The sequence below is a fragment of the Muntiacus reevesi genome, chromosome 18 (genome assembly GCF_963930625.1).
Source record: "Muntiacus reevesi chromosome 18, mMunRee1.1, whole genome shotgun sequence".
NCBI classification, from domain to species: Eukaryota; Metazoa; Chordata; class Mammalia; order Artiodactyla; family Cervidae; genus Muntiacus; species Muntiacus reevesi.
This window is the reverse complement of record NC_089266.1, coordinates 24,422,079-24,441,706: the sequence shown is the minus strand read 5'-3', so window position 1 is coordinate 24,441,706 and position 19,628 is coordinate 24,422,079. Positions and strand designations below refer to the sequence as shown.

The following is a 19,628-nucleotide window of genomic DNA, read 5'->3' as shown; positions in this document are numbered from 1 at the left end:
AGGAGATGCAGAAGACATGGGTTCAATCCCTGGGTCAGGAAGATCCCCTGGAGTAGGAAATGGCAACCCACTCCAGTATTCTTGCCTGGAAAATTTCATGGACAGAATAGCTTGGCAGGCTACAGTCCATGGGTTTGCAAAGAGTTGGCCATGACTGAGCACACATGCATTTTGGTCACACCGAGGCATGTGGGATCTTAGTTTCTGGACCAGAAGATGGAACCTGTGGCCCCTGCAGTGGAAGCACTGAGTCCTAACCACTGGGCTGCCAGGAATTCCCAGTGTACTAGACTTTAAAAATCCCCTTTGATCAGTGTTTGTCTGGTTGCTAGGGTATTAGAACATAGGTACAAATTATGGGTCTCCCTAAATAACTCTGCTGAATCTTCTCCCCACCTTTCCTTCAAGTCTCTGATAAACACTCAATGGTCCCACTGTACATCCTCCTGAAATATGTTCTATTGAATACATGTCCTCACTTTGCAGAAAGTAGACTCTCGAGCCCTACATCAGTCTCTCCACCTGTTGCAGCTAATGTGGCCCAAATCCTCCATTGACCTTTCCAGCCCAGCTCTGCCCTCCTGCTCCCCCACCCCCATCCTTCTTCATACTCAGAAGCAGATATTTGGTGCCTGAAGGAGCTATAACGAACTGCTTCCTCCTCTGAGGAGAGAGTCAGCAGTAAAAGTGCCTTCCTAAAACCTTCTCTGGGCTTCCCTGGTGGCTCAGACGGTAAAGAATCCACCTATGATGCAGGAGACCTGGATTTGATTCCTGGTTTGAGAAGATCCCCTGGAGAAGGAAATGGCAACCCACTCCAGTATTCTTGCCTGGGAAATTCCATGAACAGAGGAGCTGAGTGGGCTGCAGTCCATGGGGTTGCAAAGAGTTGGACATGACTGTGTGGCTAACACACAAAACCGTCTCTAATTCCCAACCACCACAGAAAAATCACAGTCTGGACAATCATTTGGATACAAATTCAGCTCAATCAGTGTTCAATAAATTTTCCAATGTGGATATTTTGGCCACAACCACTATACCTGGATAAGCCCAATTAAGTAGAAAATTATTTCAACTCTAATCTTTCCTTTTAGCAAGATCCCAACTCTCTGACTTACTTTTCCTTCCAGATGAAGGTTTACATCCTGTACTGACATCACAGAAGTCAGGTTCAACCCTCAACCCTGAGAAGGACAGTTTTCTCCCAAATTGGGAAGGTCAGGGAGTTCTTGTTAATGCCCAACCTCAAATGTTTCTGCTGCAGTTTTAATAGGTTATATAATATTAGAGTTATATCAGGTAAGGTTAGGGCTTGTTATAGATTATATAATATTAGGCTTTACTTACAAAAAAACCCTCTTCAGTTTAGAAGAAAATTCTTTGCCTGCACAGAGGCAGCCTTCTGAATTTTCAATGAAATGTGCATATGATAAAGTACATATTACATAATATATGGTGATATGTTATATAAAAATATAGCACATATGCTATTTTCCCATCACATATTTCCATATTTTAATATGTCAGTTATATTAAAAACAGAGGACTGACTCATAGTATTTCAGAATGTGCATGTATATGTTAATATCATACACTTACAGAGTTCTCTATGGTTTATGTTTTCTTGTTTGCTTTAATCCTACTAACAATATAGGGAGGTAAGTAGTATTAAACCCATGCTTCTTCTCTGAGGCTGAAATTCAGAGAAACCAGGGAACTTGTCCAGGATTATAATGCTAAGAAATGGCTAAGCAAGGATTTGAACCCAAGTTTTCTAGGCCCAAAACTAATAGTCTTCCTATTACAATATACACCACCCACAGTCTATGGTTCTCAACCAGACATGTGACATTTTAATGAGTTTTCAAGAAAACACACCACTAAATTCAGATTGCATCCTCCCCCAAAACAGCAACAAGAAATAATTTCTTATAGAGAAAAAAATTATAACCCCGAATATCCTTTTAATTCTTAAGTTCCAATCTTAAGTTGATCTTGGGTCTTGGCCTTTAAGATCTGGGCTGGGAGAGCAGGCAGAGAGGCACTTAAGGACCTAGTGAAAGATCTGTTCCAATTGCCCCTGCCAACCCTCCGTTAAGGCAGCTTCCTCTATTGAAAAGTCCAGAATCAGGTATAAACTACTAACACATCCCTATTCTGATTAGAATGGTCTTGTCTTAATGGTATAGGGACCAGCATCTCTCAAAGATCATATCAGTTCTAAATATGCCTGTGTTCTCCTTGCTCACCTATATGTCTAAATAGACTATAAAAAGAGGAAAGCAACCATTTTTAACTTTGGTGTTGAGTCTACCCAGACCATCTCTGGTGAATTTAATCTGGTCAACCAGATAATCCTATAGGCCACAGGTTACTTCAGATGGGGATCACTTTGTTTTGGTTGCCCTCAGCTGTGGGCTTAACAAGGAATCCAGGCTCCATAGATTTTCTCCTCAAGCCAGAGGCCAGTGAAGTTTCTTTTAAGTAGGAAGAGACTGGGAACCTAAGAACCCATGTTGCCTTTTCTCTCAGTCCTTTCTGCTGGGGTTGGGAGTTGTTGTTTAGTTGCTCAGTCATGTCTGACTTTGCAACCCCGTAGATTGTAGCCCACCAGGCTCAGTCCATAGTATTTCCCAGACAAGAATACTGCCATTTCCTCCTCCATGGGATCTTCCAGACCCAGGGATTGAACCTATGTCTCCTGCACTGCAAGAGGATTCTCTACTGCTGAGCCACCAGGGAAGCCAGCAGGAAATCTGGAAAGTTTTCATCTTTCTGCTACACAGGAGAAGGTAGCAAGGTTCAGGGATGCATTGGGAAGCTGAGGCTTAAACAACTACTGCACTTGATAGTACAACTTGAGGCACTTTTGCTCCACCCCTTTCCTTCTGTATTTATAATAGACTATTGGTGACTTCAGCTCTTAACGAGGGAGACTGCATTTCCCCAACTCCCAGAATGATTTCTACTCTTTTATCAATCTGATTTGGAATTTACTTCCTCTTTTAGACCTTAAATTGATTAAATTGATTAGGAGAGCGAGGGATGAGTGGGGAGGTTCTCCCTGGGAGGGAAATGTGGAAAGTGGAGTCTCAAGTCTCCCAGAAAAAGGGCAGCTAGGTCAGATAAAGGCCTAGCTCAGATGGGAGGTTTGAAGGGAAACCCTGGTTCCCTACTTCCCTGTTCTCCAAAGGCCTCTGTGGAGGACATCTTAAAGTGAGAGGAAACAGTTGGAAGCATCTACAGGCCCAAAAAGGGCAATAGAAATATGCTTGCTCTCACCTCAATACTCCTCTCTTCAATCCTTCTGCAGCCATCTCCTGCCCCCAACTTCCACCTCCCACCTCAACCCTCCTTTCCTTTGTCCATCCTCATCACTTGGCACTGAACATTCTCTCACCCTCACCCACTGCATCTCTCTTAAAGGAGTTGCCAACTGGTTCCTCCCCACAACTTGTCCTGCTCCTCTGAAGCAGAGTACACATGAGAAGGGAGAGAAGCAGGGGTCCTGTGAAATGCTTTAAGCTTTTTCAGAGTTGGGGGCTAAGTAAGGCTCACAGTTATTAAGAAAAGGGGAAGGCAGTGCGAGTCTGGTGATAGAGACAGAAAGTAGGAGAGAACAGGCGAAGCAAGGGAACTGGGAAACAAAGAGGGAGCAGCGACAGAGAGACTGAGATAGACAACGTTGGGCCTCCTTGCAGAGAGATGAGGACTCATCCTGCCCTTTTTGGGGCGGGGAGACCTGAGAAGTTCTGAGGGTCCTCTCTGGGCCTGTCCCACCTGCTTTCCCTTCCTCCCCTTTGCTCAGTTGTTTACAGAGATCCTCCTCTGAACTCTTGCCCTCCTGGACTTGCCCTAGCCCCGGCCCCAGGCCTCAGCCAGGCAGACACCCTGACAGATTACAAATGAGCGTGGGTGTTAGATTGCGTCAAGCTCTTGTCCCCAGAGTCTGGAGGAGGGGAATCAATGGCTCTACCTAAGAGCTTCCCTCCAGTTCCATCTCAGTCTGAACAGAGTGAAGGAGGCACTTCCTGTTCTCCTCCCCTCCCCCAACCAGAACCCAACAGACACACCCAGCTGAAAGGGGTGAGGCTCCCCTCCTGAGCCTCAAGACCGCCACACGGAAGCTCCCATTCTCTAAGCAAACTCCTTTGATCTATTCTAGAAAATTCATTGGAAACTTGAGTAATCTTTAAGATGTAACTGCTATTGAATTTATGGATTTGAGGCTTGGGATTTTGGGGGAGAGGGGTGGAAGGAAGGAACCAGAAGAATGCACTACACTAGTTTAAAACACTTCAGGAAAAGAATAAAAATTCCCTCTCTTCACCTGTAAGTAAACATCACCTAGCTCTGTGCTCATTGTGGCTCTCTGGAGAGACACAGGGAGCTATCTGAGTCTGAGTGAGCGAGCCAGCTACAGCTATGGATGGCTAGAGAGAGGATAAATACATCCGGAGAGATGAGTTGATGGATAGGTAGGGAAGGAATATAAATATGGAGAGAGATGGAGGAACAGAGAGATGGATTGAGACAGAGAGAATATAAAAAGAAGCTGAGGGAGAGAAATGGATGTGTGAATGAGGAGAGAGTGGTTATGTGGAGAGGTGGAGAGGGGAATGGGGCATTTCTCATCCTCTTCTCCGCAGTTCTGTCATCTTGTCTTGCTCCTTGAAATGCCAGTTTCCCACCCCTCACTTAATGAATTCTTTCTCTAGAGTCTAGGCTCTGCCTCACACCCTTAGGTGTTTTTGCACCCTCTTCCTTCACAGTCATCCATTTGGTCCAAGACAACATAACTCACTTGGCTGTCCTAGCCCATCACCCCAAATTAGGAGAAAGAAACTCAGAGTGGGAGTTCTGGGCAAAGGAGGCTGGATTCCCCATCTCCTGGTCTACAGACTTGGGGAGGGGGTTGCTCCTTTGTGAGGTGGGGGGGGGTGGTGGTGGGAAGAATGAAGGGCAGCTGGGTTGAATTTGTCCAAATCTAATAACCTAGGAGCTTATTGAAGGCCTTGGGGACTGAGAGGGGAGGAAAGTCTTGAATATTCCTCTAACTTTTGCCCCCTCTCCCTCCGGTCCCTTCTTTCCAAAAGTCTTTGAAGAAAGATGTTTTTGACGCTTCCATGTCGCCCTCAGATGGATGGGCTGCGGGTGATTGAAGTGTCTTTGTCATGCTAATGCTTGGGGGGTGATGGATGGGCGCTGGGGCTGCCAAACTGTGGCCCGCAGCGCCCATTGGCCTGGGAGAGATCACATGCACCCCTCCACCCCCACTCCCTACCCCCTTCCTGGGGGAGCGCTGGCCCAGGCGAGCTGGGTTAGGCCATGGATGCAAGCTTCGGCGCTGTGACATACTGCCTAAAGGTTGTAGGGCAAGAGGGTGTCTCCCCCAAACGGGCCGACCCTCCTGCGGCCTCCACGCATGGACTATAATAGGATGAACTCCTTCTTAGAGTACCCACTCTGTAACCGGGGACCCAGCGCCTACAGCGCCCACAGCGCCCCTGCCTCCTTCCCCCCCAGCTCGGCTTCCGCTGTTGACAGCTATGCAGGCGAGACTCGCTATGGTGGGGGGCTGCCCAGCTCTGCACTCCAGCAGAACTCAGGCTATCCGGTCCAACAGCCACCCTCGGCATTAGGGATGCCCTTCCCCAGCTCTGCGACCTCGGGGTACTCCCCGGCTGCCTGCAGTGCCAGCTACGGGTCTTCTCAGTATTACCCTCTGGGCCAGCTGGAAGGAGATGGAGGCTATTTTCATCCTTCAAGTTATGGGGCCCAGCTAGGGGCCTTGTCTTCCGACGGCTATGGAACCGCTGGAGTGGGCCCGGGGCCCTACCCTCCACCACAGCCCCATTACGGGACCGAGCAGACAGGGAGCTTTGCACCGGCCTGTGCTGATCTCCTCTCCGAGGACAAGGAATCGGCCTGCGCGTCAGAAACGAGCACCCCTACAGCCCAGACCTTCGACTGGATGAAGGTTAAGAGGAACCCACCCAAGACAGGTAGGGCTCAGACGTGGCCAGCCCCTCTCTGGGGGCTCAGAGTGGCTCTGCTGCTTTTGCACTGAGGTGTCCTGGGCTGGGTTCCTGTCTGCACCACCGGGTAGAGTCAGGTAAGAGCACTGTGCTCAGCCTCAGGTCAGGTGGGGTCTCCCCACCCAGTGAGTGCCCAGTTATCCTTAAGAGTAAGTCTCCACACACACCCCCACTTCCTGATCTGTGTGCTCAGCGCAGGCCCAGGACCTGGTGTTCCGAGGAGGGGGAGCTGGGGGGTGGAAGTGTGGGGGGTTGCTCCAGGTTGCCTGGAGGGGTGCCTGGTGATCCAAGGGAACTTTGAGAGCTGAAACTGGATAGAATGGTGACTGGGGGTGCAGAGCTGGCGGGGGTGGGGGGCAGAGGGGAGGGGAAGGAGAAAGAGGAGAGAACTGACGTGGCCCTTCTCTCGCCCCGCCCCTAGCGAAGGTGTCCGAGCTGGGCCTGGGCGCTCCAGGTGGCCTCCGCACCAACTTCACCACTCGGCAGCTGACCGAACTGGAGAAGGAGTTCCATTTCAACAAGTACCTGAGCCGGGCCCGGAGGGTGGAGATCGCTGCCACCCTGGAGCTCAACGAGACGCAGGTCAAGATTTGGTTCCAGAACCGGCGCATGAAGCAAAAGAAGCGCGAGCGGGAGGGAGGCCGGGTGCCCCCAGCCCCTCCAGGCTGTCCCAAGGAGGCGACTGGAGACACCTCCGACCAGTCCACGTGCACCTCCCCGGAAGCTTCGCCCAGCTCCGTCACCTCCTGAACTAAACCTCCCACCCGGGACTCCTCAGCACGGGAGCGCTGAGGAGTCCCCGTCCAGCCCTCGCCTCCGTCCTCCCTAATCTCAGCCTCGGCTCTACTACTTAGGCTGGGGCGCCAGTTCAGAGCTGCCTTTGGGAGGAATGGGGGACTGCTTTCCTCCAGTCTGGGCAGGGTGCTGATGGCTGGGGACCCTACTGGGGACCAGAGGCACGGGAGACCCAACCTGTCTAATGTGAGGGAAGGGCTTCCCTCTGCCTCTAATCTGGAGATCAGCCCTCGGGTGGGGTGGGAGCAAGTCCCAACCTCCCGGTTCTCCTTTCCCTTCCAACTTCCATTTGTTCAGTCCAGTGCCTTTGAGCTTCGAGGACTCTCCTCTCATGCACTCTTATCCTAACTCCCCCTTCTAGCCCCAGGACAGAGAGAAGGTTTCCTGTGTGGGAGGTATTTGGGTGCTGGCATATGACCAATGCTTAATCTCTCTAGTTGCCACAGACTTTACAATAGCACCAGCTGCCTTGTGACAGACCAAAAAGCTCCCCCCACCACCCCATCAAACCCTATTAACCCCCTCCTGGCACATTTGTATTGCACTAGCGGCCTCCAGAGGTTGTTTTCTGAGACCTGCCCGCCCCCCGCGACTTCGTCTCGAAGCTACCAAAGTGTTTTGGAACTTGGTACTTCAGAGACTTCTGGAATGTTGTTTGAGGCTGGACCCCAGCAAGCCTCTACCAGGAAGGCGCAGGCTCGCCCCCCACTAGTTCCTCCCCTATTTATTGCCTCCTGGAAAAGCCAGGACCTTCCTCCTCATCTCCACCCCCATCCCTGGTGCAACCCAGGGAGGCCCAGGTGCAGGGAGAGCTCCGACCAGCATCAAGCATTTCTCTGAACCTTGGGACAGTGGAGACACCACTCTTTCCGGAAACCTGAGCCCCAAGCAACCGGGTTCTCTCTGTCCCTCCAGCTACCTCATTTCAATAAAGTCTGTTTTCCCCTCCTCCCGCCTCTTCTGCTCCTCTGTCTAGGGGTAAAGGAGGCTCTCTCTCCAAGAGCGCTGGGGGAGAGATGAGGAAAGAGTAGATGCAAGTTGGTTGGGTTGGAAGCAGCTGAGCTTTATGATCTCAGTTGGGTAAAGAGAAGGACTTACTGGGTGGGGCCTAAGCAGAACCGGGTCCTAGGTTTTCTAATCTGACAGCCGTCAGCCCTCCGGTCATTGGAGAAACGTGGGAAGACCTAGAGGGGAAAGGTGGTGGGGAGGAAAGAGTTCGGAGACCGTCCTCAGAGGAAGGCAGGAAAGGAGACTAGTGGATCTGTTTGGAGAGAACAGAAAAGGGTGTGAAAAGAGGAGGAACTGGGGAAAGGCGAAGGGAAGGGCCCTCTACCCCTTCCCCCTCCTCCCTCCCCCATATCCAGAGCGAGGACTGGCATAGAGTGGGCCTCAGTAAATATTTGCTGGGAAGGCTGTGTACTGTCCCGCCAATTCTTGCTTAGAGAAAGTCAGAGGGTGGGTCGCCCGACGAACTTCAGACTGGCACACAGGTTAACCCTTCCACTCCCGCCCCGAGACCAGCGCCTTTCCACCCAACCGGGACATCGGCGCCCGGGAGCGGTCGCGGCTGGGAAACTCTGGCCGTACCCGCCGCCTCCGATGTGCGGTCCACCCGGCTCACAGAGACCGCCCGGGTCCCCAGCGCTGGACGGCGCGGGAGGCGCGGCGAAAAGCCCGAGGGGTCGCTGGGCTGCGGGGGAGGCAGCGGCAGGTTGGAGCCCGGAGGGCCTGGGGTGGGCGGAGGAGGTAAACCCCAGTCCCGCGCTGACCTTTTTACCTCGAAGCGCCCCCGGGCTTTCCAAACAAGCCGACCTCGCGCCCGCGGGGGTAGCAATTGTCTCCCGGCGGGTCCCACTGACCACAGGTCCCCTTTGGTCGGCGGAGGCGGGGGCAGGGAAGGGGGCCTGGGTCGGGCAGCGCCGAGACGGTCGCAAACCGTCAGCTTTCCCGCCCCGAAGTGCAGTCCAGAGAACGCGGGTCTGCGGTTTATTGATTCCGGGGATCCCGGGAGGCCAAGTGCCTTGGACCAGGGCAGCTGGGAGCGGGCAGCAGGACCAAGGGGGCGTCTTATCCACTCCATCTATTGATTTCTCGACCTTTCAAAGGAAGACAAGGAGCGAAAAAGACTAGCAGTGTGCTCAAGAAACGCCGAGCATTTGCTTCCTAATGAAATTGGTGCTGTTATAGGAGAGGCCAAGTTATCAATAATTGCACAGTCCAGCTGGAGAAGAAGACAAGTGGTTTGGAAGAGGAAGTCCAGATTTCCCAGAAGCTGATGCTTTGCCCTCTGTCTTAAAAAAATAAATCTGTTTGCTTTTCTGCATTTAATTGAAATTGCCACCACGGTTGGCTTCCCCAAAGGGGTCACCTTGACAGAGGGCACAGAGCAGGGTCTGTGGAAACAAAACTCCTCTTGCTTGGAGCCCTTCGATGTCAGCTGACAGAGCCTTCTAGTTGGGGTATTTCTGGATCCTGCAAACTTTGGACCACTGGGCAGAAAATCAAGGAGGAGGAGGGACCTTTTGTTAGAGCCTGACCCAAAGGATGATGACCCTGGACCCCGACAGGGGCTCACAGGGCCTAGGGGAAGTTGGTCTATTGGGGTTTTGGCCATAGCAGAAGGAACCATTTGATTCCTCCACACCCCCGCCCCACCCATGGAGGGATGAGGGGCAAAATTCTCTGTTAACAGGCGTCCTCAAAAGAATCCACAATACATCTGAGCGCCCCCCATCCTCTTTGATCCTAACTCCTTTCCTGCTTTGTACCCTTCCCAAATCCTACTTATCTGAGGCCTCGGACTGGTCTACACGGAAGTTATTTATTGCAGAAACAAAAGGTCACTGTATTTTCCTATCTAAAATGACAAAGGAGTGGTTGGTACAAACAATCAAACAAGCAAAAACACATTGTTAAGCTTTCCAAAATAGATGACATGCTGCTTCCGTCATAGTCTCCACCATGCCTTTCAGATAGGTGGTTTTTTCACAGCCATTGAGGGAGCAAAGGGAATTTTATTTACCAGGAACTCTGAAAACACATTTTCTACAAAATTTAAAGACCTCTATTCCAACACCTCCATTTACAAGATCTCCAAAAAGTCTCCTGTTTTGAAAATAAAACTCTTGAAATAAAGATCCACCCCCACCCCCACCTTGATTCTTCCTGGGAGGGAAAGTTCTTCTCAGGTTGAAAGTTTGTCAAGGTTTCTGAGGAGTAGCTCCCAACCCCTCCTCCACCATGCAGCCTCCACTCCACCCAACCCTCTGCACCATCTGTTTCTCAGCCCTAAGTGTGAACTTTTCCTCTTTCATTTGCTTTTTTTCTTCAGCGTTTGTTCTTCCAATGTGAGGCCCTTTGATCTGGAAGAGAGAGACAAGAAACAGAGATTTAAAAGCCCTGAAGTTCTTACTTTTAACGTGGATGTCTTTGTTATGAATATTCCTTGCACCAATACCACTGGGCTGCTGGAGGGGAGTTGGTGGGATGGGGCTTGGAGGAGGTGGGGAGGCTGGGGGCATCTTCTGATGACTAAGAGCACAGAGATCCAGATGAACCTGAGAGGAAGGCCAAGATATGTGGGTTCAAATCCTCCAGAGGGTTGGGGGGAGTGGAGGCTACATGGTGGGACCTGCTTCTCACAGCCTTGTGGCCTTGGGCAGGTTGCCCAGTTTAATTTTCTCCAAGATGGGCATCATCTATTTCATAGGGTTGATATTAATAAATAGGTTAATATGTATAAAATATTAGGGAGCAGTCTCTAAAAAACAAACGTGAGCTATGATAACACCTATAATTATTAAAGGAAACATGTCCCTAATCAATTCCAGGGTACATCTTGACCCTTTGGGGTACACACACACACATTTTCACTTCTCACCCTCATGCCTTGTCTGATCCCTGAATGGTGGATGAGACCAGGGACAGGTTCTGGAGCTAAGGACAGGTAGAGGGGATTCCCTTCTTAGCCTCTGAGAACACTCAGGTGGGTCTGGCTGAGACCCTTTCCTTCAGGTCTCAGCCCACTCACCTGCAGAAGAGGAGAGTTGTCCTGGGCCTCCACCACTGTCTCTCCCTTCTCTACTGGGAGGGTGGGTCAGAAGTCCTGAAGGCAGACACGGTGAGTTCCTAATTTAGAGTAGTAGAGGGCAAGGGCTCTGCGTAGCTTAGTTTTCAGTGTGGGTCCCTTTAGTTTCAGTGTGGTTCTCTTATCAGCTGGATGAGTGAGTTTATGCCAGTTAATCAGTTTACCTGTGCTTCTGTTTCTTCAGATGTAAAACGAGGGAAGTTGAATAAGTGAGATACATGAGACAAGCTTAGAACACTGCCTGGCAGTGTACAGTAGAGGTTTTCTGTTTTAGGTGTTCATATAAGACATTTTTTATTAAGGTGTGCTTGGCCTTGGTATGCTAGAAGCAGACATTCTCTAACCTTCATCCTCCAACACTGTACCTACAGACTCATGTGGTACCATAACCATGGAATTTGCTGCTGGGAAGTAAAACTGTCATGAATGAAAATATTCAGGGTATCCCCACAGAATACTCGTTTATAGCAAGTGCAACATCGGAATGAGACATACTTTGGGCCAGACAGTCTCACTGCATAATTCTGGGAGCACATTCTCACTGTTGTCCATGACTTTGGCACTCCCTGCCATTGTACCAGATTTTATTTTGTGATGGTTCGGTCCTAGCGCTATGAACTTCCTTGCATGGCCTCCTTTATATGACTCAACCACAATATTCCAGATGCTTCATCTTTTGCAATTTCATAGAACAAGAGTTGGAAATGCAAAATATTTAATGTTTATTCCTGGGAGAACAGAATGGCTCAAGCAGCTGTTGACTTCCATTTAAAGTAGGACCTCTTGGCCACTGTCATTCTCTTCACTGGGAAATAAGTAGATCAGGTGCTACAGAGAAGAAAGAATTTTGTAGGAAGTCAGGAGACCAGAGCTTCCTCTACCAAGGGCGGCCTTGAGTCAGTCATTTAACCTCTGTGTGCCTGCTTTCCCAGTCTTTAATATAAGTTGCATTACCTCACTATAGCTTTACTCATCCTTCCTTCTGAGAAGATGTAAGTGAGAAAGAATGTTAAACTTGGTCTGGGATAGGGGGTGGTAGGGAGGGGTGGGGAGAGCATCATGTTGGATATAGTCTACAGGCTAAGTTAGAGCTAATCAAAATTACTGTTTCTCCCCCACCCACTCCAGGCAGTTTCCTCCAGCTCTCAAGATCACTGGCCTGGGTCTAGACAGTTCTGAGCCCTATAACCCTCTCTGCCTGGAGGGAGAACGTAGGAGGGAGGGAGCCCCACAAAACATGTGCCTTCTGTTCTTCAGAGGCCCCAAAGCTCCCTTCAGTTTACTCTGGCCTGACAGCTCCGTTTCAACCCCCACCTTGGAGATGAGGCAGCTCAGTATTTACTCAGCCAGAGAGGTTTGCCCAGAAGCCTGGCCTCCCCAGCCAGCTCCTGCTGGCTCTGCTCCACAGCCCCCACCCCCTTCCCTTCCTGGTTCATGGAGAGTTCAGCCCTGAATGGCTTGCAGCCCCCCACCCCCAGCCCCAGAGGACCTGCCTGTCCAGGGGAGGCCAGAGGGCGGGGGAAGGGTCCCGGTCGTGGGGTCATGCCCTGGTCTCTCCACTCTTGCTGGACCAGTGCCTGGGCCTCCCAGAGGAGAGACGGCTCAGCAAATGATTGTCTTTTTGGGGAAGGGGTGTATGGAGATTGGCTAAAATGGGACTGTCAGGTTGGGGACATGATCCAGGACTGCAAAGGGCCATGTTATTAGTGTCATTGAACTACATCTAATGGTAGAAAAATTTGGTAAACTTGTAATAGCTTGGACTCTCTTCCCAAAGATACTAAAAGCCCTAAGACAATAAAGAAGTGACTTGCATGTTACCAGCATCCACATATGAAAATAGCCTCTAACTTCCTAACTTTTTAGACTGTAAGATCCATGAAAGCTGAGATTTCTGTTTTGCTCATTGCTGCATTTCTAGTGCCTTCAACAATGCCTGGAACATAGTAGATGCTCAGTAAATATTTGTTGGACAAGTGAATACTGAAGCAAATTCCTCTTGTCTAGAAATCGCTCACTCACCAAAATGGTGTTCTGAAATGATGTCATTTCAGACGTTTAATTAATCCAAGAGTGTTACCATGATCAATGGATTCATAGGAAAATAATGAAAGTAGGGCAACAGATGGATAAGGACTTAGGAGGCATTTTCTTCCTCGACTTCCGTTCATTCATTAAAGGTATTTATCTCAGGCTAATGACAGAGTTCCCTTTGCAGCTCCAGAACAAGTGTACTTCCAGGGCTCACCCATAGAGCTTTTGTTTGTTTGTTTTGTTTGAGCTTCCTTTACTGTAGCAAGTGTAAACTCAAGAAAAGACTCAATTTTAGAAATGTCAAGGGTTTGAAGGCCCAGCTGGATGTTTAGATTGGTAGAAATGTTGATAGAAAATAAAGAAACTGTCCTTCTACAGGGATATCTAGGCAGGTGCTTCTGTTGCAAACAAGCCTTCCTTTCTCTTTTCTGTCACTCAACTCAACTCCACAGGGTGCAGTGTCCTTTATACACCAATGGACCAAGGTTTCCTTTTCTGAAAATGTTTGGGATGTTCTCCCCTTCTAGGCCCAATAAGGTGAAATCACACACAGGAGTGCTTAGGTTTGTTTGGGTCTGAAAGAGAACATTGAGGGGAGCATTACTTTTAATGCTTAACGGAAGTCAAGGGCGATAATGGTTACCTACCGGAAGTTTCTCAGAACTCTTGGGAAGATCATTCATTCTGGTGTGGCTAGTTACCATTGTTGGAAATTGTTGGGAATTAATGACATCCTCTTGTTTACTCCCACTGTAGCTCTACACATGTGAATCCCGGTCACAGAACAGGAACCTAACTTAAAGCAAGAAAAAGGAAGTGAGAAGTGTCATGGAAAAGAAAAAAATCTCCTCCAGCTCCTGGAGTTCCTCTCTGGGGTTAGATTTCTAGATCAAGGGCCCCCTAAGAAGAACGGAGTTGGGGAAGAGAATTCCTCAGCAGTGACCTGAAAAAACTCAAAGGTTCAAGGGTCCTAGGCATGGTTCTGACAGTTTTAACCAGAGTTCTCTGATTCTCCATTTCAGACACAGCCTTTGCTGGAAGCTAATGTTTTGGGGGCTGGGGAGTCTGAAGAGGCAGAAACTGGACAACAAGCTGTGCAGAAGAAAAGCTTCCGAGGAATGTGTGAGGAAACAGGCTGGCAATTGGCAGAAAGAGCTGTCCCACGACCTTCCCCAGCCCCGAGCTTCCCACCCTCCACCACTTCCAGTTACTCCGCTGTCTCTTCAATTAACACTCAGTCATTCTTCAGAAATCAATTTTCAATCCCCACCTTTGGGGCCTGGCGGGAGGGACACTACCCTGAGTTAGAGGAAGGCAAGAGAGCCACGCCTTCTCTGAAGGGTGGGTGGGGTGGGGCAAGTTCCTAATCCTGCCGGGTGTCTGTATTCAGCAATTCAAATTCAGTGATTTGGGTGCATTGGATGGGGATTGCAAAGACACCTTTGAAAGGGTTTGCATGCTTGCCTTGCCACACATTCCAAAACCTGTTGAAATCCACACCTTGACACATTCCCAAAGAGATGCCAACTTCCCTCACACGTTCAAAGACCTATCTATAAACAAGTATTGTTACTTATGCCTCCGAACTGCATTCAAACAGACCTTGTACACAGTTCTGCACATGTGGCTGCAACAGTCAGAGAAAGACTGGGGGAACAAGTGTTGTTACCTGCTTGGGAAAGTTCTCTTTCTCTTCTCTCTTTGGAATTTATTTTTTGACTGTTAAGTGGTATAAAATGAAGTTTCAGAGAAAAGTTGTTTGCATAGAGGTGAAAAGGAAGGGGGCCTTTTCCTAAAAATACTTCCCTCTAATCCATCTCTACAGAATTCCCAGGATAGAAATGAAAAGGAAGGAGGCAAGTTATGAGTCATTTCTCCATGTTGGGTGGCATGTGGCTATGCACTCCTTGGGAAAGCAAAAATTAAGAGAAAGCAAAACAAGCAAAACAATCCCAAACAGGACTTGTCCTGCACAGAGTAACAAAGATCTGGAAAGCTGATTTTTTCCCCTTGGTTTTCATTTTGGTGTTTGGGTCAGAGTTCAGTAGGCTTTACCTGAGTCTCCCCACCTTGAGTAGAAAAAAGAAAAAGAGCTTGTGCTTATCCCTAGAACGTAATGCGAGACAGACACAAAACAAAAGAAAAAAAAGCATCCCAATATCAGTGCCCAAAAGTGCCAAAAATTACCCAATATCAATCCTTGCTTTGGGTTCTTCAGCATCATATTTAAAAAAAAATTCAAAAGTGTGTTAAATAAATCTTCCAAAAATAATCAGAGTGTCTTCCAGAATCGTCCCTTTATGAAAAACTCTGTTTCACTAGAGAAAAAAAAATATTTTTTTAATTCCTCTCTTTGAATACTGTCTCTAAGTCAAAGGAATGCAGAAACTGGAAAAATGTTTTGCTTTACTCTTTCTTTTCCTCCAGTCTTCTTACATGCCGTTCTCTGAAAAACAGGGTCCTAGGTTTGAATTTAATTTAATCAGTACAAAATACTTATTGCTTTTACGTCTTCTGCATTGGCCAGGGGATGAACTGCTTCCAATCTCAGATTTCTTCCTTGGAAAACAAGAAAAGACTGGATTCTCTCTTTTTCCCCTCTCCCCAGAATTCTCAAATTTAGTTTTCAGTTTTATTTTTGGTGACAAGTGTAAATGTTTGTTCAGTTGCTGAGACATAACTCAGATTCTTCTCTGGGGTCAGGAGTCCTCTTCCATCCTCTCCTTTCAACTGAGGCAGGGCTCCAGACATACATAGGTTTTTTGCAGTCAGAGTGGGTCTCACTCAGCACCCTCACTGCCTCTTTCCATTTCACTTCTCCTTCACAGAGTACCAAAGATCTGGAAAGCTGATTTTTTTTTGAAGTGAGAGCTGTTTCCTGAATCATAGAGTCCATTCTCTCTTGAGGTCTGAAGCTCTTGATTGGGAAAGGAGAGAGAAAAGCTCATGGGTCCCTAATGTGTGTGAATAGTAATCTTTCTATGTAGATGAACCTGGAGAGAAAGGACTTTCCTTTTCTTCCAACACACACACACACACACACACACACACACACACACACACAATTCTGCAAGCTTAATGACGGGTTTTTTAAGGTTTAAGCGATTGTAAAGGCAATGGGGAGAGGTGTTTTTGCTCAGAACTCCGGCAGATGTTGCCAAATTCAGACTTAAATTGAAGAAAGTAGGGAAAACCACTAGACCATTCAGATATTACTTAAATGAAATCCATTATGATTATACAGTAGAAGTGAGAAATAGATTCAAATGATTAGATCTGACAGACAGAGAGCCTGAAGAACTATGAACGGAGGTTCGTGACATTGTACAGGGGACAGGGATCAAGACCATCCCCAAGAAAAAGAAATGAAAAAAAGCAAAACGGCTGTCTGAGGAGACCTTACAAATAACTGTGAAAAGAAGAGAAGTGAAAAGCAAAGGAGAAAAGGAAAGATATACCCATTTGTATGTAGAGTTCCAAAGAAAAGCAAGGAGAAATAAGAAAGCCTTCCTCAGTGATCAGTGCAAAGAAATAGAGGAAAACAATAGAATGGGAAAGACTAGAGATCTCTTCAAGAAAATTAGAGATACCAAGGGAACATTTCATGCAAAGATGGGCTTAATAAAGAACAGAAATGGTATGGACCTAACAGAACCAGAAGATATTAAGAAGAGGTGGCAAGAATACACAGAAGAACTATACAAAAAAGATCGTCAAGACCCAGATAATCATGATGGTGTGATCACTCACCTAGAGCCAGACATCCTGGAGTACGAAATCAAGTGGGCCTTAGGAAGCATCACTATGAACAAAGCTAGTGGAGGTGATGGAATTCCAGTTGAGCTGTTTCAAATCCTAAGAGATGATGCTGTGAAAGTGCTGCACTCAATATGCCAGCAAATTTGGAAAACTCAGCAGTGGCCACAGGACTGGAAAAGGTCAGTTTTTGTTCCAGCCCCAAAGAAAGGCAATCCCAAAGAATGCTCAAACTACTGCACAATTGCACTCGTCTCACACACTAGTAAAGTAATGCTCAAAATTCTCCAAGTCAGGCTTCAACAGTATGTGAACCATGAACTTCCAGATGTTCAAGCTGGATTTAGAAAATAACAGAGGAACCAGAGATCAAATTGCCAACATCCGTTGGATCATCGAAAAAGCAAGAGCATTCCAGAAAAACATCTGCTTTATTGACTATGCCAAAGCCTTTGACTGTGTGGATCACAATAAACTGTAGAAAATTCTTAAAGAGATGGGAATACCAGACTGCCTGACCTGCCTCTTGAGAAACCTGTATGCATGTCAGGAAGCTACAGTTAGAACTGGACATGGAACAAAAGACTGGTTCCAAATAGGGAAAGGAATACGTCAAAGTATTGTCATGCTGCTTATTTAACTTATATGCAGAGTATATCATGAGAAACACTGGGCTGGATGAAACGCAAGCTGGAATCAAGATTACTGGGAGAAATATCAATAACCTCAGATATGCAGATGATACCACCCTTATAGCAGAAAGCAAAGAAGAACTAAAGAGCCTCTTGATGAAAGTGAAAGAGGAGAGGGAAAAAGTTGGGTTAAAATTCAACATTCAGAAAACTAAGATCATGGCATCTTGTCCCATCACTTCATGGAAAATGGATGGGGAAACAGTGACAGACTTTATCTTTTTGGGCTCCAAAATCACTGCAGATGGTGATTGCAGCCATGAAATTAAAAGATGCTTACTCCTTGGAAGAAACGTTATAACCAACCTAGACAGCATATTAAAAAGCAGAGACATTACTTTACCAACAAAGGTCCATCTAGTCAAAGCTATGGTTTTTCCAGTAGTCATGTATGGATGTGAGAGTTGGACTATAAAGAAAGCTGAGCACTGAAGAATTGATGCTTTTGAACTGTGGTGTTGGAGAAGACTCTTGAGAGTCCCTGGGACTGCAGGGAGATCCAATCAGTCTATCCTAAAGGAAACCAGTCCTGAATATTCACTAGAAGAACTGATGTTGAAGCTGAAACTCCAATACTTTTGTCACCATGCAAAGAACTGACTCATTTGAAAAGACCCTGATGTTGGGAAAGGTTGAAGGTGGGAGAAGAAGGGGACGACAGAGAATGAGATGGTTGGATGGCATCACCGACTCAATGGACATGAGCTTGAGTAAACTCCGGGAGTTGGTGATGGACAGGGAGGCCTGGCATGCTGCAGTCCATGGGGTCACAAAGAGTGAGACATGACTGAGCAACTGAGCTGAACTGGCAGATGTAGAGAGAAACACCAATAATGAAATACCATTAACTACTAACCCAGCTTTCAAATCAACATTGCCTTTGGATATTTTGATGGCCATCTAGCTGCTTCTTAGCTCATAGAGAGAGATGGAATCTGTTCCCTTCTCTCTTTCCCTCACACACTTCCTGAACACAATCCAAGAGTCTTTTGTTTTTTCTTAGGTGAGTGAGTTTCCCAAGATATATCACTGCTGAAGCTGACAACTGCTGGTCATTCCTTGCTTATTTCAACCTCACTGGTGCCACTCTGCGAAAGACTTAGAGAATTAAAGTGGGACAAATGAAAGTGGGCAAAAGGACAACAAAAAGCTTGGATATGGAAGGAATGTAAAGACTTTATACCCTCATTCAATCTTCACTACAATGTTCTGGAGTTGGTACCACTTACAATGGGGAGATCACTATTTATAAGGGAGATTCCCCTGATTTTGAACTGCTTTATATACTAGAAAATACTCCTTTATATGGAATAGGAGTTTGTCTCCTTAGGACTTGTATCCATTGAGCTTACTCCTTTGCTGCCTTCTGGGGGCAACACACAGCTCTTAATTGGTTTTCCACAGGCTATGTCTCCAAATATTTGAAGGGAGCTGTCTTGTGTACCCCTCGAGTAATATACATTTCCAGTTCCTTAATTTGTTTCTCCTAAGACCTGATTTCCAGATCTTTCCTCATCCTGCTCTTTCTTCCTTAGTTAATATTTTCTACAAAACAAAGTGTCTAGAATTGAACAGAAAATATAAAGTGTGATTAGACCAGGTCTATGTAGAGTGGAAATTTATATCCCTAGATCTGGGCACTATATTTCTGTTGGTACAGATAGGATAGCTTAAGCAGGGAAGGAAAATGGAGCAGGCTGGTGAGAAATGGGAGGAATCCTTTCTCTCTTTCAAACTGTGTCCATCTACTTGACCTCTAGGGCTGCATTAGTCACTGATACTATGATCCACACAAATCCCCAAGGTCGGCGAGGAAGCGGCCAGACTGGCAGCCACTGTGGAGAACAAACATTTGCTGAGCTGAGTCTGTGTAATTTGTGAGAAGAGAAAGGAGCATTAGAGTAGGGAAACAATGTGGAAGGTGAGAAGGAGCAGCCCTCTTATCTCAAGAGAAGGAAGTGCAGAAATACCTAGGCTAAGGCAGCTTCTCCAGTTCTGCTGTCCAGGTAACTCTACTTCTTTTGCAGTGCTTTTCCCTACTTCCCTTCTTGGTGGCAGCTGTTATTATTTTTGTTATCATTGTTGTTGTTATTGACATTCATATAACACTTGGCCATTAGCCTTTACGTCTTATCACATCTCTGGGAGGTGAGTATGATCATTGTTTTCACATATGAAGAGCCCAAGGCTCAGAGAAAATATGTACCCAAGATCACATATCTG

At 47.3% G+C, this 19,628-nt stretch overlaps 1 protein-coding gene and 1 pseudogene across 1 annotated transcript; one reads left to right on the top strand and one right to left on the bottom strand.

Moving 5' to 3' along the window:
- Positions 1 to 5,428: 5,428 nt before the first annotated feature.
- Positions 5,429 to 6,791, top strand: HOXB1 (homeobox B1). Its single transcript, XM_065908846.1, has 2 exons — positions 5,429 to 6,008; positions 6,463 to 6,791. Exons 1-2 carry the CDS (start codon positions 5,429 to 5,431, stop codon positions 6,789 to 6,791), a joined length of 909 nt encoding a protein of 302 aa, XP_065764918.1.
- A 1,206-nt stretch (positions 6,792 to 7,997) lies between these two features.
- The window catches only part of LOC136150139 (dnaJ homolog subfamily A member 2-like), a 41,742-nt pseudogene continuing 30,111 nt past the window's right edge, over positions 7,998 to 19,628 (bottom strand).